Source organism: Schistocerca americana, chromosome 1 (genome assembly GCF_021461395.2).
Source record: "Schistocerca americana isolate TAMUIC-IGC-003095 chromosome 1, iqSchAmer2.1, whole genome shotgun sequence".
Lineage (NCBI taxonomy): Eukaryota > Metazoa > Arthropoda > Insecta > Orthoptera > Acrididae > Schistocerca > Schistocerca americana.
The window spans coordinates 814,859,090-814,883,021 of record NC_060119.1 but is presented as its reverse complement, the minus strand read 5'-3'; the positions used below and the strand labels follow the sequence as shown (position 1 = coordinate 814,883,021).

Genomic DNA, 23,932 nt, shown 5'->3' with positions numbered 1-23,932 from the left:
GTAAGATCTAGTGGCCATTGCCGTATTATATGTTTAGACGATAGCTGCAGCACATCATGTGTACGTAATAACTGGCCGCAGCACTCACAGATTTTGAGTTCTGACAGGGATCCTCATTGTTCAGGTTAACAGTTTGAATGGGCAGCGTCATTTAGACAGATTGCCTAAGAATCCAATTCATCATCAAGCTCATCTTCCAAGGGACGAATAGCGTGACATAGAAGATATGGATTGCATTGCATTGTCTTCTCAGGTTATTTGTGTGTTCGCACTATGCAACAACGACTGTCCAAGTCACAGAATTCATATTTAGTTCTTGGACTTAAGTTGTACAATAAGTTAAGTATAGACTTAAAAAAGTTACCTGTCAATATCTTCAAAGCCAAGTTGTACAGAATACTAGTAAATAATCCTTTCTACACAGTAGACGAATTTCGAATTTTTAGAAACTGAAAATACCGTCTTTCAACACTGTATCTAGCGGATGGCCTTATGTAATCCAAACTAAATTGTATTTAGTAATTAATGTTAAAATGTTGTAATCCAAGCTAAATTGTATTCAGTAATTAATGTTAAAAATGTAAGTTATCTTGACGTTGTCTATTGCTTTATGAGCTGAAAGACAATAAAATTTGATTGATTGATTGATTAACAATAATGGGCACACCAGAACATGGCGTCCAACTGCCCACTACAACAGTTCTGTCATTATAGTATAAGGACATACTGTTCCTAAGGCTGAGTTTATGATGTAGACAGTTCATAGTTACCACTAAAACTATACAGATACCTAGATCTAATCTAGCGTTACGCAGACAGTTTGTAAATGAAAATTGATATAGATGCGACCTTCTGTTGCTTGATTTGTGACCATCTCGACTTTTTACAGATGGCATTCTGTAGCAATATAACGATCAATTTCACACCGTGGCCGTGGCTTAACAAGTTGTAAAGAGCACTGACTTTTTGCGAGGCCAGCACGTTCACAACAACTTAATGTCAATAGGGCATCTGTAAGACCTCAGATGGTGTGTGTTTTAGTTGTAGTAGCCTGCAAACAATGGGACGATTCTAACTACACGGTAGTTATTTATACGTTTACTGCATCTAGTCTGTAATTTCTTAAGAGTAATGGCATGTAGGAAATTCTTACTTTGGCAGTATTGTAAGTTGTTCCCACCATGGAAGGGAAATATGTTGTATCACCTGTCACACAGAGGTGGAGCAGCCATTTTTGTCAGAATATTTGCCACGCAGCAGTCATGTAGAGCGAAGTCTATTACTTGTACATCAGTTTTTTATGTCAACTTTTAACAGTGCCCAATGGATGTTGCTAGGGAAGGTATTAAGGTCTACTTTTAATTTCTTTACTTGGTACATATAAAATGTATAAACACGTTCTGGTCGAACAGAGCCTGAGATCTAGAACGATCAGATTAGTAGAAAGAAGTCGGTTTAGAATAACGTGGCTCGTTGGTATGCAGGCATGCATAGGGAGAACGGTTGTGGTGGGGGTTACGGGCAGGCACTGTAGGGTAAATGTAGAGCGCCAGAGGGGAAGTACCGTTCTAATCTGAAACTTAAAAATGCTCACATTTTTTGTAAATATTAAGTGGAGCCCCTCCACGCCCACACTTCAATGGTGACCATTTAAAAAGAGCTGTCACCTTTGCTTTGGTTAGTATCTAAAAAGAATTCCACTGAAAATGCAGGAATTTATTTTCGCCTGTTCTGTTAACCATTTGTAACGTTCAGAGAAGCATCATGAGTGGTGAATTTTGAGTAAAACCTACACATTTCTCTTGTTGTCAGATTAAAATTTGCTTCTTTTACCAAAACACAGAGACGTTTACATAGTGTGACCACACGAACATGTTGTGCAGATGCGGTTCTAAGAGAGTTCTGAAACATTGGTTTTTTAAGTTTATTAAATGAAGAAATGAGAAAAAGTAAGCTCCATAGCTTATGAAAAGCGTATCCTCGGTACAAAATAAAAGTGTGATGTCTTCACTTGTGTTGCTCCAAAACCCAAAGTGTTTCTCGTTTCACCATCTATTGATGACCCTAAAAAATTACTTTCTTTCATCGAAAAACTCTGTAGTTTGTGGAATTACACGGTAGATAACGACGTTTTGCATAATAACCATACAGCAAAATACGCTCCTCTTTGCGTACTATCAGTTTCCAACATTTCATTTCGATATCTGAAATCATTTATGAAATACAAGTAATGTTGTGGGTATTTCACTCTGGCTTTATCGCTGGTGCAGCGCGCTTGCAAATTAGTATGCTGCAGATCAATTTTCTCTAGACTTGTGACACATAGAAATCTCCACCCTAGTCTAAAGAAAAATTCATTATCTTAGCTAAATTTCATACGCAGCAACATATGACCGTAGCTCTACAGTGAATATGAAGCAGCACATAATTCATACAGTAGCAATTTTGCGGTAAAGTCCTTGCAGATCATGACGTGTGTTGCTGTTGGTGAACTCGTGGGACAGCGAGCGGACACACACACACACACACACACACACACACACACACACACACAAAGAAAAACATATTTATAAATTTCCAATTGCAGCACAACACAGCATATCGTGCGGAGTGAATTTTAATGTTTCGACACACTGTTTAAAACTCTATGCTCAAACACCAGAGCACAGGGTGTTAGGAATTTATACTGAACTAAAATGCAGCAATGTATTTACAATGAAGCTTGGTTCACTAAAAAGGTTTCACTTAATTCTTCAAAAGGAAAAAGTGATGTTTTCTGTTGAAGAATTTATAGTGGACAATTTCACAGATTTTTGCATCTTGAGAAATACAATGAGTATTGTGTAGCTGAATCAGAGGAATACGCACACTACTGTTTGTAAAAAGTGAAATACTCGGAAGTGTAACACTCCACTTTAAGAGGACAGGTAGAACAGCGGCATTCAAGTGGTGTGCATGTAGGCCAAACAGCGCCCTCTTTTGTGTGTCTGAGGCTTCGACCATAAATACCAGTAGACTGGCCTTGCTGTGCAGAAGCTATAGGGCTGGTGTGGCTCCAACATAAACCACGTGACTGTTGGCAAAACGTGGCGGGATTTCAAATCAGCGGTCTGCCATCCTATGTTTGTATCGTATTTTACCCACATTTCTCAATTGACTGCCAAACGCTTCCAACAAAAATAACTTTTTTATTTACGATAAATTATGTCAGAACTACATTTGACCCGGATTTGTTCACAATACTATTTATAAAATCTAAGAAATACATCGAACGCCCCTCTGGTGGCAGCGGAACGAAATTACTGTAAACTATCAATTAAAGTAAAATGTCGTTAAAATTATTTTAAACAGCAATAGTGGGCTCGTGTCAAAACTTTAAACTTTGGATTCGCCGCGTTTTGAGCTCTAGTCACTTATAAAAGAAAATGGGATATGGGAATTATGTCAACTATAGGTGACAAAATTGTCGACTTTAGGAGCAGGTCCTTTTTAGAGTATCAATGTTAGGTGCACTTCAAAGGTTCAGTTCCTACTATTTTTACAAAAGTTTAAACTATCACTTAAAAAAAATGATATTTTAGATGAAAGGTGAGACTTTGAAGTTTCAGAAAATAATTTTGGAGCCAACATTTATTTAATAGTATTAGAAGGTAGAAAAAAATTCTCTTCCTGTGTCGACTATAGGTGCTCTTATCTTATTATAATCTCACTGTATATACAAAAAGGCGCGTATGTGCAGATGGCTTAAAGTTTTTCCGTTTCAGGGCCTGTATCCAAAGCTGCCTTAGGGAACCTATTAATAGGAACGAGAAACAGTTATACTTACTTCTGTAACCGAATTATCACAGATACTTTCCAAAATGTAATATGAGTCTGACTTTACAGGCATCATTTTCAACACTTTAATTTACGTGATACTCTATTTCAAGTGTAAAAAACATATAAAAGTCACTTCAGCAGATTTCAAAAAACGCATCAGCACTCTCATAGAAACACTTACACGTGAAATGTAATGCCATTTCCCCCGACAAAACGCTGAGTACAGCCATAAGCGCAACACGAAACAACCATGTTTTGACAACATTCACGTGACTTTAGCCCACAGATGTTGGAGCCAAGAAAATGACGTCAGGGCCAGTCTATTATATTTATGGTCGAAGGTCTGAGGAGGCCTGTGTTACGCAAAGTTCAGTTTGTATGGATGCGTCATACGAAGTTTAAACCAGTAAAGACGTGCCACTATGCCTTGCTGACATCACAGGGTGGAATATCGGCTTGTGAGTACGATCGAATGGGCAGAATGATTGGTCTCTGGGAGGCAGATCTGTCGTTCCGTGACACTGCCGCCTGTACGGGGCGCGCTACCGTGAGGCGTATGTAGAACCATTGGAGAGAAGAACGCCATATGCAGCGCCGACAGGGAACTGATGAACACAGTGTGATCAGAGTGCGAGATGAATGCCATCTTGTCCACGTGGCCGTAATTGACAGAACAGCTTTGTCGACGCTGTTCGGCACTATGATGGAGAGCTGCAACGAGAACGGACATGTCTGCGGTGGCAGTTCGATGCTGTCTTCTGCAGGTTGGACTGATGGCACCACATACCGTTGCGTCGGCTTCCGTTGACCAGAATCCACCAACAACACAGTGCAATGGGAATGTGAACGAACACTGAAATGCTGAGTTGAAAAATGTAGCGGTTTCTGGATGAGTCCCGCTTCAACTTGTCCTAAATATGCGTTCGATGCCGCCATGGTGAACGTAATCGGGCAGACTGTATTCTTGAGCGGCATAGCAGACAAACGGCAAGTGTGATGGTTTGTGGCGCCATTGACGCTATCGCAACTCCTACGTCTTGAGCGCAATTTGAACAGTTACCACTACATCAGGAGCTTTTACAGCCCCAAGGACTGCTCGTCGTGCAGGCTGTCACACATGCCATATTTCAGCAGGATAAAGCCTGGCCGCATGTGGCGAGCGATGTGTAAGTCTTCTTTGGAGAAGGACACGTACCACTCCTTCCCTGGCCTGCCCTTTCACGTAACATGTCACCCATAGAACATGTCGGACGTACGGTCGGTCGACAGCTTGTTCCTTCAGGTGCTCCTGCAACCACAGTTGACGCTTTGTGGCTGTGGCTACAAACTGTGTGGCAGAGTATTCCCGAGCAGCAAATTCAGGAACTCTTTGATTCCATACCACAACTTCTAGCTGCTCTGATTGTCGCACATTGTGGCGCTACTCCGTACTGGACTTCTACAGTCACAGTGCATGTGCAGGTCCCTAATGATGATCATTTTTGCAGTGTCATGTCGCTAGTCTGTGAAGTAAAGGCCATTGTGATCACATTTCTCGGTCTTCGTGTTTCACTTTTTCCAAACAGTAGTGTATATAACGTTATGTAAACCTTTTTTACCTGTATTTCTTCTAAAAATGTTTCATCGTAAATTTTATCATGTCTTCTCTACAACAAATGGAATGATTTGACAGTTGTTTGTAGTGAGACGAATAAATTGCTTTAAACATAAGGGATAGCTGCCATTTCGTACGAAAGCAACGGCACCATAATATAATTCCTTCTTTATCAGTCCTCTGTCTACGGCATACTAGGAAAGGGAAAAGGGCACTGCTCTCTGCTACCGGTGGAGACTTACTGAACATTGGTCTGCACACTGCAAGCCGGTATATTCCGCTGCGTGTTCCTTAGATTCATGAAATTACTGTCTGCTTCAAAACGACGGATGACTAATTGTTTACCCTACGAGCTTAGTTATGGAGGTTCCAAGAATGAACGTGTACTCCACCGATAACATTTCAAAGGTTGTTCAAAAACATTTTTTGAGTATTTTGGTATAAAGGATCCGCGGTCTCCAGTAATTGTATTTCGTTTCATTTCTTGCTCGTTTTTATCTCTGTATCTTTACTGTGCTGAAAGAATCTGCGCAACAGTGCAAATGTCGACGGCATGTTTGGAAACGTACTTGTTCCATTCACTCACGGTACTTACTATTGGCAATAGTAATGCCCATTTCACTTTGACGCTCACGCTCGCTTTCAGTACTGCTCCGTTGTGTTTCACGATTTGCTCTTCCGGCTGTGTTAGTTGTATGTCAACTTTGATGTACAGCAGTATGGACCGATGTATTGTTGAAGAGCTTGGAGATACCCGACTCGCGTATGCGTTCGCTGAATGTGGTGGAAGAGCGGCACGACGACGCTCACTGAGCTGTCACCGCAGTGACGGAAACCACAATACGTTTGCATCTGTAGGTGGGCCCCTAAGAGAAGTTGGATAGTCACATGTTAGAATTGAAGATAGTTGAAGTAAGAGGTCTGCTTTCGCTTTTGAGAAGACACTTTCAGAGAAAGAAAGATCATCGGGATACGAAAGCGAGTAACTGATGGTTACAAAGTACTCTATAACGATTAGGTGGAGGCTGCGGGTCACTTGTACCAAAATACTCAGAAAAAAGCCCTGAACAAGGTCTGGTAGAGTTCGGATTCGCCGTGTACGGTGAGAGACGTGCGTGGTAGGAAGGATCGCCGCGCGGGGGAGCGCGGCGACGCGCGGCGCGGCTAGTTGAGCACGGAGGCCCAGTAGGTGAGGTTGAAGAGCGCGAAGGCGGCAGGGAAGCCGGCGCGGCAGACGATGTCGAGGCGGCCGCCGACCGCCGGGGAGCCCAGCCAGGCGCGCAGCCAGCCGCCCTCCGAGCGGCTCTCCTCTCCCTCGGCCTCCGCCTCCGCCTCGTCCGCCGAGGGGGCGCGCGCCGCGCCCGCCGCCTGCGACAGCAGCTTCTGCAGGCAGCCGCCGAACCACGACACATGTAGCGGACCAACGCAGTTCAAACTTCAACTACACTACTGGCCATTAACATTGCTACACCAAGAAGAAATGCAGACAATAAACGGGTATTCATTGGACAAAAATATGTTATACGAGAACTGACATGTGATTACATTTTCACGCAATTTGGGTGCGTAGATCCTGAGAAATCAGTACCCAGAACAACCACCTCTGGCCATAATAACGGCCTTAATACGCCTGGGCATTGAGTCAAACAGAGCTTGGATGGCGTGTTCAGCTACAGCTGCCCATGCAGCTTCAACACAATACCACAGTTCATCAAGGGTAGTGACTGGCGTATTGTGAAGAGCCAGTTGCTCGGCCACCATTGACCAGACGTTTTCAGTTGGTGAGAGATCTGGACAACGTGCTGGCCAGGGCAGCAGTCGAACATTTTCTGTATCCAGAAAGGCCCGCACAGGACCTGCAACATGCGGTCGTGCACTATCCTGCTGAAATGCAGGGTTTCGCAGGGATCGAAATGCCGTCAATGCCAACAAGAGGTGACCGAGACGTGTAACCAATGGCACCCCATGCCATCACCCCGGGTGATATGCCAGTATGGCGATGACGAATACACGTTTCCAATGTGCGTTCACCGCGATGTCGCCAAACACGGATGCAATCATCATGATGCTGTAAACAAAACCTGGATTGATCCGAAAAAATGACGTTTTGCCATTCGTGCAGCCAGGTTCGTCGTTGAGTACACCATCGCAGGCGCTCCTGTCTGTGATGCAGCGTCAAGGGTAACCGCAGCCATGGTCTCCGAGCTGATAGTCGATGCTGCTGCAAATGTCGTCGAACTGTTCGTGCAGATGGCTGTTGTCTTGCAAATGTCCCCATCTGTTGACTGAAGTAGCGAGACGTGGCTGCACGATCCGTTACAGCCATGCGGATAAGATGCCTGTCATCTCGACTGCTAGTGATACGACGCCGTTGGGATCCAGCACGGCGTTACGTATTACCCTCCTGAATCCACCGATTCCATATTCTGCTAACTGTCATTCGATCTCGACCAACGCGAGCAGCAATGTCGCGATACGATAAACTGCAATCGCGATAGGCTACAATCCGACCTTTATCAAAGTCGTAAACGTGATGGTACGCATTTCTCCTCCTTACACGAGGCATAACAACAACGTTTCACCAGGCAACGCCGGTCAGCTGCTGTTTGTGTATGAGAAATCGGTTGGAAACTTTGCTCATGTCAGCACATTGTAGGTGTCGCCACCGGCGCCAACCTTGTGTGAATGCTCTGAAAAGCTAATCATTTGCATATCACAGCATCTTCTTCCTGTCGGTTAAATTTCGTGTCTGTAGCACATCATCTTCGTGGTGTAGCAATTTTAATGGCCTGTACTGTAGTAACCTTTTGTACAAAACAGTATTTTTTACACCTAAATTACGTTTTTATGTAATTGGTAGACTCATTACGAAAAGGGAAAATGGAATACGCACTAACATGTGCAGGATATCATACGGACCAGATGATATATCAATGGAACTCCTAAACCTGATAGAAAATAACTAGCTCCAGATACAAGCTGATTTATCCCTCTAGTGACCAGTGGGAATTATAGTTCGCACTTATTGGTTTTCGCTGTAATAAAGTTCGGTGGTAATCCGTGTTCCCACTTCTAATTTTGCTGCCATCTCTGTTAGAGTGTGCTAACTACATGTAGATTGTCAATGGGTGCGCAAAAGCGGTTGTATTCCTACCTTGTCAGTCAATCAATGGAGAAGCGCAGTTCCCGCGTGAAAACCAGCCGCTGTTTCGACCGCTACAGCGTTTTTTGTATAGTGTGCTTTCCTTTTGCGTGTGAAGTGACTTATTTTTATTTGTATTTGAAGTGTTGTATTTATCTACTTTTATATTTACGAGGGAGATAGTATTCGTGTATTTTTGCTGGATTTGTGTGGAAATTACACAAATATTACAAGGCAAGTTAGTGGGAACGATTCTTCCCACTGAACTTGTGTTAAGTGCAATGCATATGGCTGTGCAATCGGCATCGTTGTTATTGTTTGTTTCTTATTGTTTAGAATGCCTGGACTGACGCCAGAAGAGGTTTTCAGAATTTTGTGCGCGTTACCAGAAGATGCAAAAGATTCAGATATTGATGCTCACTCTGATGATGATTTTAAGTCGCGAAAACTTCACAGATTTTGAACGAAAATAGTGATAACTTATTGTTTCAAATGAAGACAACTGTTTCTATTTCACAATAGTCACTAGTGAAATTGGAAACATGTCTCCTTGTCAGTCAAGTGTATCTTATTCAACCCCAGAAACAGCTACTGCAACATTTTCTTCTAGTGATAAAATGTGGAATGAGAATATTTCTTATTTTGAAAATCTTCCACTGACATTAGAAGAAAGCGCAGAAAATATTTCAAATTTCTCAATGTCTGATAAAGGAATAAAATATTTCGAGTCTATATTTTCAGAAGAGCTGTTGCTTCATATTTGCAATCAGACGAACTTACATGCAAGGCAGGAAAGATGTGTTGTGAAGTCAGGGAAGAAAACAACTTAAGTATCTTCCAACTGGCAGGACATTGCTGTTCCTGAGCTAAAAGCTTATTTGAGAATGCTCATTTTGATGGGTGTTCGTCAGCTACCACAGCTCGGAAATTATTGGAGCAGTGATCCTATTCTTGGAGTAACTGCTATCTCACCAGTCATGACAAAGCTTTGATACAAAAAAATGTTGAGAATCTGCATTCCAATGACAACAGCATGTGTGTCAAAAAAAGGAAAACCAGGTTATGACAAGTTACACAAAATTCGACCTGTCATCAATGCAATATCAAATAAACTTTGTAAAGCCATCTTCTGTTTTAGCAGTTGACGAATGTACGGTGGCCTTCAAAGGATATTAAAAACTCTGACAAGAAGAAGGGACAGGATGATGGGGCGTGTGTTAAGACATCAGACACACACTAAATATAACAAAATAACTATTTTACCTTAAGTTCTAGGAGAAGAAATAAAAATTTTGAGGTTTGCCGATGACACACGGCACACGGCACATACGGCAAAGGGCTTAAGATTAGTTACACTGAATGAAAACTAGATAGTGTATCGAAATGAGGTTATGAGAAAAATAAAATGAAAAGAAAGGCAATGGAGCGAAATCGAATTGTATCAGGCGACTTTTTTCTGAGTGAATTGTATTATAAAATAAGCATTAAAATTAGTAAATGAGTTTTGTTATTTGTGTTGAAAAATAACTAACGATGGCAGAGGTAAAATGGACGTAAAATGCAGACTGACAATAGCAAGGAAAGCGTTTCTAAAAAAAAGAAATCTGAAAATATCGAATATAAATTTAAGTGTTAGAAATTATTTTGCGAAAGACCACAGGGGCAAGGGGTGAAGTTCTCGGCCTGGAAGTGGGACACTGGTTCATAGATAAAAATCACACTTACTTACCGACGTCCCCTTTTAGGACAATCGACTTGTCCAATCTTTTGTCAGTGATCAGATTTCATCCCTGGAGCCTTATTCTGGAAGGTTCACCGAGATCTGCTTTTAGCATCACCTAGTCCTTGAACTGAAAAATTTTCCAGTCACAAAGCAGTATGGATGTAACAATAGATGGTGACAGATCTGGAGAGCAATTTGAATGTTCCAGCACACGTGCGTTAGGACATCTCACTTTTAGCGTTGCTGAAGTATTTTTTTTTTAATCCAGGACACTACTCGCGTATTGTTTATATCAAAGTGTTCAGCAAGGTTTCTTTGGTATTAGCAAATTATTGATTTACTTCTTGTAAGCTAATAAATAAAAATAATAATTATTATTATGATTATCCATTTAAGATCCTAAAAGATACTCGTCGTAGCTTTACTGCAGATGAAATGGACTTTGTCTTGTTACGCAGGGCTACCAGATTCTACGAACTGCTTTGATTGCTGTTTTCTTTCAGCTGTAAGTTGGTGTACCCTCGTCACGTCGATAGACAGAAAGTGACTTTTCAAGAAGGTGTGTGTGTGTGTGTGTGTGTGTGTGTGTGTGTGTGTGTGTGTGTGTGTGTGAGAGAGAGAGAGAGAGAGAGGTGGGGGTGGAGGGGGGTGGAGGGGGGTGGGTGGAAAGGAGGAATTTATGCTTCTAGCTTCTATTGGATCAAAAGCAATACTGACTGCTTTGATAACCTGTTAGGCACTCATATACATTGCCTGAGAACAAAACTAAAGTACAAAGAAAGAGAGGAGGAAGTGAACTGAAACTCCCGCAGGTTAACAGTGTATATGATTGCAAAATAGAGTCAAATTTGCAATGAACTTGACAGTGAGAGCCCACTTGTCAATGTGACGTTGCACCATATTTGGCCTGGATGTACACACTGATTCAGTTAGGAAGGTGTCATAATGCCTTTTTGTCCTCACTTGAGCCAAGCTGGCCCACAGATGTTGTAACTGGTTCAAAATCCTATACAATGGCACTGGGGCGGAGCTTACATCCGAGCTGCTCCTTCACATTCTCTACTCGGGGACAGATCTGGGGATCTTACAGATCGCAGGAGTAACTCAGTATCACACGGACAATTCACAGAGACACATGGCGTGTGGAAGAGCACTGTCCTGTTGAAAAATAGCACCATGATTTTATCACAGTGAGAGGTAACACCTGAGGACACAGGATGTCCGTGACGTACCGCTGTACTGTTAGAGTTCCCTCAGTCACTACCAGCCGTGACCTGAAGTCATATTCGAAGCCAGGAGTGGCACTTCTGTGCCTCTTCTAAACACTGGAAGAATGGGATCTTTGCCCAGGTCGTCACATACTTGCAGACGATAGTCACGGCAAGTAGTGAAGAATCAGTCCATGTTTCCTGATCGCTGCACCATTCCAAACACAGGTGTTGGTGTTGTGGTTTTACGGCAGTCTATGCACTGAACGTTAATTCTCTAGTCCGGTTTCTGCTAATCTTTGACTAAAGTTGAGGAATGACAGAGGATGTTACAGGGATTCCACTACTTATTCTCGGGTGGCAGGCAGAGATGCGGAGGGGCTATGGTGTGCTTGGTGCTCAATACGGTGGTCATCCCTTGCAGTGGCCAGATGTGGTCAAGCGGAAGTTTGGCGACGAGTACGCGTGCCTTCATGTTCATAAGCAGTCCAGCATTGGGACGTGGTCACATCCGCCGGCCGCTGTGGCCGAGCGGTTCTAGGCGTTTCAGTCCGGAACCGCGCTGCTGCTACGGTCTCAGGTTCGAATCCTGCCTCGGGCATGGAGGTGTGTGATGTCCTTAGCTTAGTTAGGTTTAAGTAGGTATAAGTCTTTGGGACTGATGACCTCAGATGTTAAGTCCCTTAGTGCTTAGAGCCATTTGAACCACGGTCACATCCAAATGCCCTACGTACCTGAATTTACACGATTCGACCAGATGGCCAAATGATGACCGACAACAAGACTCCCTTGTAACTCGTCAGATGTCGATAACGCTGTCTCAACGAGTACGTGGCATCCTTCAGAGTGATCACTCAACATATAACGCGTTTCACGTCCCTTATATTCCCTGCCAGGACTGGAACAACGCTAAACCCGACCAACACTAATCCACTCTGGTGGCCATTGTACATGTTACAGAGAGTTAAAATTCTATTAATTTGTGTACCCACCAGTGCTGTGTCCCCAGTGCTGTGTCCCTTTATACAATTACAACGAAATCCGACTATATCTTCTGGATGTCTCACTTTTTTGTCATGCAGTGCATATTTTTTTAAAATAATAAGTTTGCAAGTAAGGGTCTTTGGTTTGTGTCATCGCAATAAATCTTCTCATTTTTCTGCCACATTAATTGGCACTGAGCACGCAACGTTGCGAAAGGCATAAATTCTCGACCCAACCTTTGAAGAACTGGATAAAAATCCGCACATGGTATAAAAATGGATGTACGTATGCAGGCTTGTATGTATGATGCACATCTCCTCCTAAACCACTAGACCGATTTCAACCAATCTAGGTGCACATGTCATTTAATGTCTGGCGAGAATCGCTGTGGGGAGTTGGGGAGGGGGACGGGCGGAGGTAAGAACCACCTTACCTATAAAACAGGGGTGATGGGGTGAAAAAGTAGCGTCGCTCACAACGCACGAATTCACAGACTTTATTCATTCAATATTTGAGAATGAGTGCACATATTGACTTGCAACACATTTCGGAAACACTTTCTTGCTGATACCTCCGCCTCCCCCCACCCCCTAAAATGATGAAATGCAAGAGGTTTATCGGTTTCTACAGTTTCATTCATTATGCAGTAAAACTGCAGCATCAGGCATGACGTTTTAATTTATTACTTCTTTACTACTAGTAAAGACACGACACATTTTTCAGGCAGTAGTCACATGTATCACTGAACGTACCTGCAAAATTATGTCATTGTACTAGACTTTGTTCAGGAGATATGACGTCACAGATGTTAAACTGCGTGAAATCGAAACTTCAGGACGAAATTCATTACAGCTACACGTGGAATATGTGTACAATTATGTCTGAAATACGTGAAATATATGTGGCGTGTGTATACTCTGGCAGATCTAAAAAGCTGCTCCTTAACCCCTTGATCGATATCTGCTAAACGTCGCACATATATTACTATCTGGAAGGAAATGCTGTGGGCGGAAGAACAAGCAACCTCTCATTGGGGTAGGGGTGATAACAGAGACACAGAAGGGGGGGGGGGGGGGAGAAGGAGATGCACAAGCAGAGAGGCGGAGGAGTACATGGTCACGGATGTGGGGGAGGAGGAAATGAACACAATGAGGGGAGGGGGGAATGGAAAGAGAAAGGGAAGAGGAGGAGATGGACAGTGGAAGGAAATAAGGAGCATTAAAGACATGGGGGAGGAGTAAATGGACTGAGTAAGTAATGGGCAGAGAGGTGGGAAGGAGGAAACAAACAGAGAAAGGGAAGAGAAGATGAAGAGAGAAAGAGGGGAGGAGGAGATGGACAGAGAGAGGGGGAAGGAAATGGGCAGAGGTAGATGGTGGAGGATAGGATAAAGAGAGTGAAGAGGAGACAAGATTGGCAGAAGGAGATGGACTGAGATAAACACTTGGACGACGCCTGTACTGAGATAGTTATTTAGATAAAGAAGCCGACCGGGGTGTTGCACTCCGTTCAGCTTTTGATGGGTTGAGGTGTTGAGTTCCTAAACTTAGAACAGCGATCGGAGGGGTCGCACGACTCATTGTCCCGTCAGTGTATAACAGTAAAAGCAAGTTAATAACACTAACCATGCCGAAGGAGGAGTTGGAGTCGGCCGCCTGGCTGGGCGCCGCCTCCTGCTGCTGCTGCTGCTGCCTCGCCGCCTCCGGGTCCGCCAGCCGCGCCCGCCGCCGGCACCGCTGGTCGTACGCCAGGTACGCCACCACCAGCACCTGCGTGCCACACACCTCAGGCTGCGCTCGTCAGTTTGCTTAAAAAAGTTTAGGAATAATTAGAAAACATCAATACTACCTCCATTCAGCTTGTAACTGATTTTAGTCACGACCCACTTTGAACACCACATCTATAGTGATGGTTGTGTTGAGCCCTACACTGGGAGCCATTTGTGTAGTTCTGTAATCATTTAAACCTCACAATTGAAGTTAGTCAACGATTATTGTGTCTACGAGGGGGGTTCGGTAAGTAATGTAACGTATTTTTTTGCGAAAGCAGTTTGGTTTTATACAAGATTCCAATACATCAAGTTAATCCCCACTCTTTTGGCTAGAAAACACTATTTTTGAACAGAATCTCCATTCAGTGCGACTGCCTTAGGTCACTTTAATGGGAGGTCCTGTATGCTGGCTTGGTACCATTCTACTGTCGACACCGGAGTCAACGTCTTGCTGCATCAGTAAGTTACCCATCATCCACATATTGCTTCCCGCAGAGGGCAAACTTGATTGGGCCGAACAGATGGCAGTCGGAAGGTACGAGGTACAAGGTAGAGCGAATGAGGAAGAACAATCCAATGGTGTTCTGTTAGCTCCTGTCGGATGCGCAGGCTTGTGTGAGGTCTTAGGTTGTCATGGAGAAGGAGAAGCTCGTTTGCATTTTGGTGGCGACGAATAAGCTGAAGTCGTTCCTTCAGTTTCCTGAGGGTAGCACAGTGCACCTCAGAGTTGATGCTCGTAGCGTGAGGGAGGACATCAAATAGAAATCGCCCCCCCCCCCCCCCAGGGTCGCAGAAGACCGTCGCCATGATCTTACTGGCTGAGGGTGTGGCTTCGAAGTACTTCTTCGGAGGAGAGGTGATGTGGCGCCACTTCATAAATTGACGTTTTGTTTCGCGTTAGAAGCGGTGACCCACGTTTCATCGTTTGTCACGGTGTCCGACAAAAAAAAGTGTCACAATCAGCTTCGTAACGCACAAGGAATTCACTACGGATGGTCCCTGGTTGGTCTTTATGGTCTTCTGTTAGGCGGTGAGGCACCCAGCGCGCAAACACCTTTCAGTACTCCAACTGGTGGACAAGTGTGTCAACAGAGACTTCCCGTTGAGCAGCAAGGTGTTTGCTTCTGATCCGTCGATTACCTTGAATGAGAGTGTCCACACGTTCCAAAATTGCAGGAGTCACAGCCGTGTGTGCCCGACTGGCAAGCGGGAGATTGTACAGGGTTGCTCCACCTTGTTGCGATGATGACTGGCGTCTTGCCCAACGACTCTTCGTGCTTTTGTGACTACCAGGTCTCCTAAACATTCTGCAAGCGCCTATGAATATTTGAAATGCTCTGGTTTTCCTCCAAAAGAAACTCAGTGACAGCTCTCTGCTTTGAACACAGCACTTTGAATGCTATGGGGCCTGAAGCAGGAATATTCCACGATGTTCCACAACAAATTCCGTATTTTTTCAACCGGAACTGTGCGCGAAAAGGATCTGTTGCATTGCTTATTGTAAATCCCTCCTAGGTCACGCTGAAGGAATTAGACTAAGAGACACTGAAAATAGTAGAAGAGTTTTGATATTTGGGCAGTAAAATTAATAACGGTAACTGAAGTAAAGACGAGAAGACTATCAGCAGCAAAAAAAAAAGTTTTTCAATAATGCGGTAACACTGTATATTATGTGTAAGAAAGCCTTTCTAGGAAGTATCTGTGCGGATTGTAGCTTTACGTGGAAGTGAAACATATTGGTACGGTCGTGCTTCCTGCTGATAAGGGTAATGCTACGGTCCTTTTGACAAGGGAAGCCTACAACGAGAAGATATATAGTCAAGTAAGTGATTCTATGTACCGCAAAATCGCTAAGAACCCAAGAAACCGTGTATCCAGAAAGACTGCTACTCTTTTGAACGATACTTTTTTACCTAAACACATTATCAGGAGGCTTAGACCACTCAATGCTGTTCCACTAAGACTGTATGGGCTGTCCAAGATTCACAAGGATGGCGTCCCACTACGATTGATAGTAAGTAATACTGGTGCTTCTACTTATTCGACTGCCAAACGTCTGGCCTCCTTACTAAGCCGTATGTGGGTAAGTGCTGCCACAATATACGTAATTCCAAGGACTTTATCAATCTTTTGAAGACTGTTAATCTGAGCAGCTCGGATTAGCTTCGATGTGGTCTTTCTACGAAAGTGCCTTTATTTGACTCACTACATCTTATTGGTAACTTGTTCAGTGATGATTTGACGGCTTTGGTTGAACATACTTTCTCCTCGACTTATTTTTTAATTAATAAAGAAGTTTTTGAACGAACTGACGGTGTCGCCTTGGGAAGTCCCTTGTCCCCTGTGGTGGCCAATCTTTTTTTGGAAGACTCTGAGGAGAAAGCTCTTGAATCTGCCGTCTTAAAGCCTACGGTTTTCATGGCAGACAAGAACTGGAAAAATTCCTTTGTCATTTCAACTTTTTACATGAGAACATCAAATTTACTATGGAGATTGAGAAAGATGGGACTTTACCCTTTCTAGACGTGTTAGTACGCCGTAAGAATGATGGGTCTTTGGGACATTCGCTGTATAGGAAACCCACAGATACAGATCTGTATCTTCAGGCGACCAGCTGCCATCACCCCGCACAAACCGCCGGTGTTCTTAGTACTTTAGTTCATCGAGCGCATGTAGGATCGGATGCTGATAGCCTTCACGAAGAATCAGTGCAGCTGGAGAAGGTTTCTAAAGAGAATGGCTATACTTCGCGTCAAACACGCAAGGCCATGCACAATTATAATAACAGGAAGCAGCGCTCTAAGGAGACTGAAGACGACTATAAATCAACTGCGTGCCTTCCATATGCCGGGAACGTGTCTTCCAAAACAGGCAGACTGCTTAGGAAGAATAACATTAATGTCATCTTCCGTTCACCAGCAAAGATCAGGGCCTTAGTCGGATCAGTTAAAGATGATTTACAATTGAGGAAGGCGGGTGTTTATAAAATTCCCTGTGAGTGCGGCTCTGCATATATAGGTCAGACGACACGAATGGTCCAGGAGCGCTGTGTAGAACACGAAAGACACACGCGTCTGCGGCAACCTTTAAAATCAGCAGTAGCAGAACGTCGCATTTCCATGGGACATTCAATGGAATACAATAATACCAAAATTTTAGCACCGGGTCCAGCTTCTGGGACTCAGTAATTAAAGAATCCGTGGATATACGTCTTGCTGATAATTTAAGGAATCGTGATAACGGCTTTCAGCTGGATAAAAATTGGAATCCGACTATTAAAATCATGCGGTCACAATGGAATCGACATGCTCAGTCGATACTAAGTGATTACAATGCTCTTACTTCACACACAACTTGGCCGCCTCGCGCATGTGACCTCCTAACACATGCGCCGTAAACCGTCAGTACGATTCGCATGCGCGGAATTCGCTATAAATACCATGACTGCATCAGGTCTCTTCATTGTGCTTCAGGCTGGATCCCTGAAAGTGTTTTCTTATACGAGTGCGGTTCCGTGTCGTATCGTTGTAGTTTTCACCGCATATCAGCGTTGAATACCTGCCTTTTCGGCGTTGGTACTTTCGTAATTTTTGCCCCAGATTAGCTGGGAAGTTTTGGAGTGCGTAGTCCTCTCGTGCCGGGCCCCTAGCTATATCAGGCGGACCCATGTCTACCATGGAGGGGTCCGCAGAGCAGCCTTCGCGGCCCTCCGACACTCCCACCGCCGCCCCTCGGGGTACATCGCGTCGGAAACGCCGCTCATCCCGGCTTCTCGTCGCGCCTGATGTTCCGCCCACCTCGCAGTGGGCGAAGGATCGCTTTAATCTCGCCAACCGCCACAAATCGCCGGTGGACCACCGGCACTGGAACCGATCACCGTGACGACTGTCCACCGTCCCGTGTCAGGGTCCGTTCTTCCGTGTCGTCGTCGTCTGACGACTCACGTGACGGCTTAATAATAGATCTTTCTCGTAGTGAGGAGGCGAACGCCTCGGCTGTGTCTGACCACCACCGGGTTGTACCTATGAGTGCACCTCTTCCTACGCTGTCCCGCCACCGTGGCGAGTCTTCTGGACACCCTGACCCAGTCGGAAAGTCCTTTGGCCGTTGCTCCAGACACTCCTCCGCCAACATGGGCTGTGGTGACAGTGGACTGTGTTCCGATACCTGCCACACCCGTGGGACGCCGCACCGGACGGTTCTGTGAATGAGGAAATGGCTCATGTTCCAGACCCTCCTTCTCAAGAGACACTGTCAAGCCCTCTGAAGAAAGAGAAGATACCCTCCATTGTGGTATATAATGTCACTAATTATACAAAACTGAACACTGAGCTCCAGCGGCTCATTTTCGGCCAATTGCGAGCTGTTTACCATCATGTGAAATACCTGCTTGACAGTAGGGACGAATATCTTACCATTCTCGATTCAAATCAAAGGTGATGCCTTACTTTACCCACCAGACGTCGGGTAATCGCCGAACCAAAAACGTCATCAAGGACTTGCCACCAGAGGTTATGGCAGAGGAGGTCAAGGAGGAACTGCTTCAGCTCCATTTCGAAGATCTTTTGGTCCACCAGTACAACAAGAGGGATCCTGAGGCCCGGGTGTTGATCCCCTGCATCACCCATGTCGTCTCCCTTTCCTGCAGGAAGGACATAGAGCGGATCTACCAAATCCGGTAACTTCTGTACACGAAAGCCCGGATTGAATCGTACGAGGGTCGCAATAGGCCAGTCATCTGTCGCAAATGCCGAAGTTTACGACATACTGGGAATTACTGCTCCCTGCCATTGCGGTGTTTTAAGTGTGCCGGCCCACATTTAGTGGAGAACTGCACACTCCCCACTTCAGAGAAACCTACCTGCGCCAGGGGTTTGGGCACGGCTCACGATCCCCACAACATGGCATCCTGGAGGGGGTGTCCTGTTTACCAGAAGGTACTGAAGTCTTCTCGTCCTCCCAAAAAGAAACCAAGAACAAATCGACCTCCCCCACCGCAATGGGACACAACCAACTATCCTGTTTTGTGGAGCCAGCCTGATGCACCACTCTCAGCAGCCGCTCGGGTACCACGCACTGGATGGTTCTGTGACTCCTGTGCCCCTTTCTGCCCAGACTCCCGTGACATCCTTTGCTGATGCAGCCTGGTCTCCTCCTCATTGTCTGTCTTCCATGATGGCTTCCATGCTCACCGACTTTAGGACCCAGCTGCACCCCCTCCAGTCGACCTGTGGCTGGATCCCGGCCCTCTGCCCCTACCCCCACTCTGCCTACTACTACACCTGCCCCAGCCAGCAGCAGGGGCAAGCAGCCCACCCAGTACCATCCCCCCAGTGGTGGAGTCTGATGCTTCCTTTTGGGAGGACATGCATGAAATCCTCCAGGTCATCTCCTTTTCCATGAAACCTCACATCTGGGCTGTTATTAGTGACACTGCACACAAAATCCATCAGTCAGAGGACAGGCTCTCCAAGGTCATCGCCCTAGTGGAAGGGCTTAGTCACACCATCGCAGGCGCTCCTGTCTGTGATGCAGCGTCAATGGTAACCGCAGCCATGGTCTCCGGGCTGAGAGTCTATGCTGCTGCAAACGTCGTCGAACTGTTGGTGCAGATGGTTGTTGTCTTGCAAACGTCCCCATCTGTTGACTCAGGGATCGAGACGTGGCGGCACGATCCGTTACAGCCATGCGGATAAGACGCCTGTCATCTCGACTGCCAGTGATACGAGACCGTTGGGATCCAGCACGGCGTTCCGTATTACACTCTTGAACCCACCGATTCCATATTGTGCTAACAGTCAGTGGATCTCGACCAACGCGAGCAGCAATGTCGCGATACAATAAACCGCAATCACGATAGGTTACAATCCGACCTTTGTCAAAGTCGGAAACGTGATGGAACGCATTTCTCCTCCTTACTCGAGGCATCACAACAACGTTTCACCAGGCAACGCAGGTCAACTGCTGTTAGTGTATGAGAAATCGGTTGGAATCTTTCCTCATGTGTGCACGTTGTAGGTGTCGCCACCGGCGCCACCCTTGTGTGAATGATCCGAAAAGCTAATCATTTGCATATCACAGCTTCTTCTTCCTTTCGATTAAATTTCGCGTCTGTAGCCCGTCATCTTCGTGGTGTATCAATTTTAATGGCCAGTAGTGTAGAACAGGCACGGCACAAGCAGAACCATAGGGAAGTACAAGACCACGCCAGCGACTGCAGGGAGGCGGCCGCTGCGCACCTGGAGGACGGCGCAGGCGAGGAAGCCGAGGCAGGCGTCGCGCCAGACCCGCAGCGCGGGCGAGTAGGGCAGCGGCGGCAGCGCGGCCAGCGGCGGCGACGTCACGTAGGCGACGCCGGCGGCGGCGAGGGCGGCGGCGGCGACGCGGCCCCAGCGCCGGCGCATCCAGAAGGCGGCCCACGACGCTGCCACCAGCAGCGCGCTCGGCAGGTAGGCGCGCAGCAGCGCCGGCCGCGGGTCCCGCCACAGCCGCACCGCCGCCCGCAGGCAGCTCGTCGCCGCTGCGCACACACACACTCGGCGCTCCGCTCTCCAGCCAAAACCTCAAAACACTGCATTTACAGTACTGAGTACTCTCTTGCGCGCAGCTGTCTATTTGCAGAAACAGGAGGCCTTGGAATTCGCTTGCTTACAGGGTGATTCAGTTTAGATAAATGTAAATTAATGCAGATGAATAGGAAAAAGAATCCCGTAATTTTTGAATACTCCATTAGTAGTGTAGCGCTTGATACAGTCACGTCGATTTAATATTTGGGCGTAACATCGCAGAGCGATATGAAGTGGGACAAGCATGTAATGGCAGTTGTGGGGAAGGCGGATAGTCGTCTTCCGTTCATTGGTAGAATTTTGGGAAGATGTGGTTCATTTCTAAAGGAGACCGCTTATAAAACACTAATACGACCTATTCTTGAGTAATGCTCGAGCGTTTGGGATCCCTATCAGGTCGGATTGAGAGAGGACATAGAAGCTATTCAGAGGCGAGCTGCTAGATTTGTTACTGGTAGGTTTGATCATCACGCGAGTGTTACGGAAATGCTTCAGGAACTCGGGTGGGAGTCTCTGGAGGAAAGGTGGTGTTCTTATCGTGAATCGCATCTGAGGAAATTAGAGAACCAGCATTTGAGGCTGACTGCAGTACAATTTTACTGCCGCGAACTTATATTTCGCGGAAAGACCACAAAGATAAGATAAGAGAGATTAGGGCTCGTACAGAGGCATATAGGCAGTCATTTTCCCTCGTTCTGTTTGGGAGTGGAACAGGGAGAGAAAATGCTAGTTGTGGTACGAGGTACCCTCCTCCACGCACCGTATGGTGGATTTCGGAGTGTGTATGTAGATGTAGATAAATTCCTACCACTCTCGTTTCATGCAAACCGCAATTTTTTATCTGTCCTATTTAATTTCAGTCCAGAATATGATCTAGGATTGTAAAACTGATGGACTTTGGTTCTGTGACTCTCTTCTGCTGTCCTTATTTCAGGCGGGTATGAGTTGTGCTTTCTTACAACCGCTGGACAAAGTCTTTTATTCGAGGTACCTACGTTACGAAGGTCAGTTTAGAATGAACATAAGAAATTCAAATTACTATAAGTATTTGATACGTAGTGACACATCGATAAGAATTACATAGAATCTAAAAGAAAGTTTAAAAGTACGATCGCCGCGTAAGCACAGTGAATCACACCTATCGCAAGTAAATTAACACCTTCCAAATGGTTATATAGGCCGTACGTGACATGAAGACATTGCAATCCACTGTTTGTCACCTAGATCTCCGAACCTGACACAATTCGAGGGCTCCAAATGGGTATTTGGGATGGTAAATTCACAAGGATCTGCTCGTTCTCGAGAATATAGGCAGTCACTATTGCTCGGCAACAATCCCGACCAGGTGAATTGCAGCCATATGCTCGGCAAAACTACCGCTTACAATAGCCCGGGAATGTTTGCGGCAATACATTTCCGCGCCAGAAGTATCTACGCGGGCCGCGAAAGCGAACAACTAGAAGTGATTGCGGCTCTCCTGCTTTTGTGTTTCGCTAGTTGAAAACTTAGCGAGAAAAAGAGACCTCGGGCACTGTGGGTGCGTTCTTTTTTAAGAACGTGAACTGCTTCCGAATCTTCAACTGGAGAACTGATGCTGAATACATTTTGAGTAGATCGTAAAATGAATTGATCCAAGAACTCACAAGGACAGTACCAATAGGAAAGACTGTATACCAGCTCACAATCAGACTGACAGAGATCCTGAGGGTTTTGGCTGCTGCTGATTCACACAGAAGTTTGATGTAGGCGAAAGCATTGTACCTTGGAACACTTCTCAGGCTTTTGGCTTTAGCCAACCCTGCAATAGAAGCTTTATACATATTTTTATTCCATTTTGAAATGATAGTTTTGTTCTGCAGTCTTCTCCGAACTCACAGAAATTACCCCGAAAAAGTAACGTTATTTCAAATGTTTGTATGTTCCAGTGTACATCATGGTCGCGTATCTCGGTACAAATGTTCTCTTCAGATTTAAAAGTGATCCAATCTGGAAAACCTACTCAGTGCTGTAGCTGATAATCTATGAGTTGCATTGTTACTCTGCTACACACACATTATCGGTAAGTTAAATCAAATTAAGAGGAAATGTGATCGAAAACCAATTAAAAGTTAAAAGCCTTTTGGTATAGTAGCTGTTGGCAACTATCACAAATTTCGCGTTAGAGGAAGGGTTGAAGGAATTAATTAAAGTAATTTGCTATAAAAATCAAAATTATAGGTCAATATTTTGTTGTAATTCACCCGTACAGAAAGAGAATGATTTTTGTAAATGCAATACATCTACGACCAGTGTTATGGGACGACAAAAGTAATGTATTCAAAGATCGTAATCAACAAAAGGACAGTTGACGAGATGAAGCCCATTAACCACGAAAGCACAAGTGATAGGACTTAAGAATGTTTAGAAGTCTTAAGAAGGTATGTAGAATACAATTACGGCTCACCGCTGCAGATTCTTTGCTACGACGGTGGCAGCGAGGACGCCCTTTTTGAAATTACGGTCTTTGTATGCATTACTTTCGACGTTCCGTAGCTCCTGCCACAGATGTGCAAATCACATTCATGAATTTCATGTTTCTGTCGCTTGATCACTTCTGGATTTTCATACACGTCGAACAAATAGATGGCCTCCACGTAAGTCAAATTTCGAGCTGAAGGGAAATAATGTTAGCTATATAGGAAATGTATTCGCACTTGAGAATATGGACAACCATCAGCTGTATAAGGGAATAACAGCGAAAATTTCTGGTGTACCGGGAATCGAACCCGAGAGGTCGCTTTACCATTAGGCTATCCAAACACGTTTCATAGCCACGCCCTAACTTCCAACTTCCAACTTATCCCCCGACACCGGGCAATTTCAACTAATATATTTTCCAAGTATGGGAATATACATAATAGATGTACGAATGCCCGTTGTAGACACATAGCTGACGACATATGAAAGTTTGGGCCTGGCCGTGAAGCGTGCTCGGATAGCCTAATGGTAACACTACCGCTCGCGATAAGCGGGAAAACCGGGTTGGAGGCCCGGTCCAGCACATAGTTTCACGTCGTCATCCCATTTTACAGCTGACGGTTGCCCATATTCGCAACTGCGAATACATTACATGTATTTCATAACGG

At 45.1% G+C, this 23,932-nt stretch overlaps 1 protein-coding gene across 1 annotated transcript in view; it reads right to left on the bottom strand.

Moving 5' to 3' along the window:
• Positions 1 to 6,577: 6,577 nt before the first annotated feature.
• Positions 6,578 to 23,932, bottom strand: part of LOC124594361 (glutamate-gated chloride channel-like) — a 187,913-nt gene continuing 170,558 nt past the window's right edge. The window contains exons 9-10 of the mRNA XM_047132732.1: positions 20,619 to 20,761; positions 6,578 to 6,796 (exon numbers count right to left, since the gene is read on the bottom strand). Of these exons, the coding sequence (XP_046988688.1) occupies positions 6,578 to 6,796; positions 20,619 to 20,761 (362 nt within the window). The remainder of the gene's footprint in view (positions 6,797 to 20,618; positions 20,762 to 23,932) is intronic.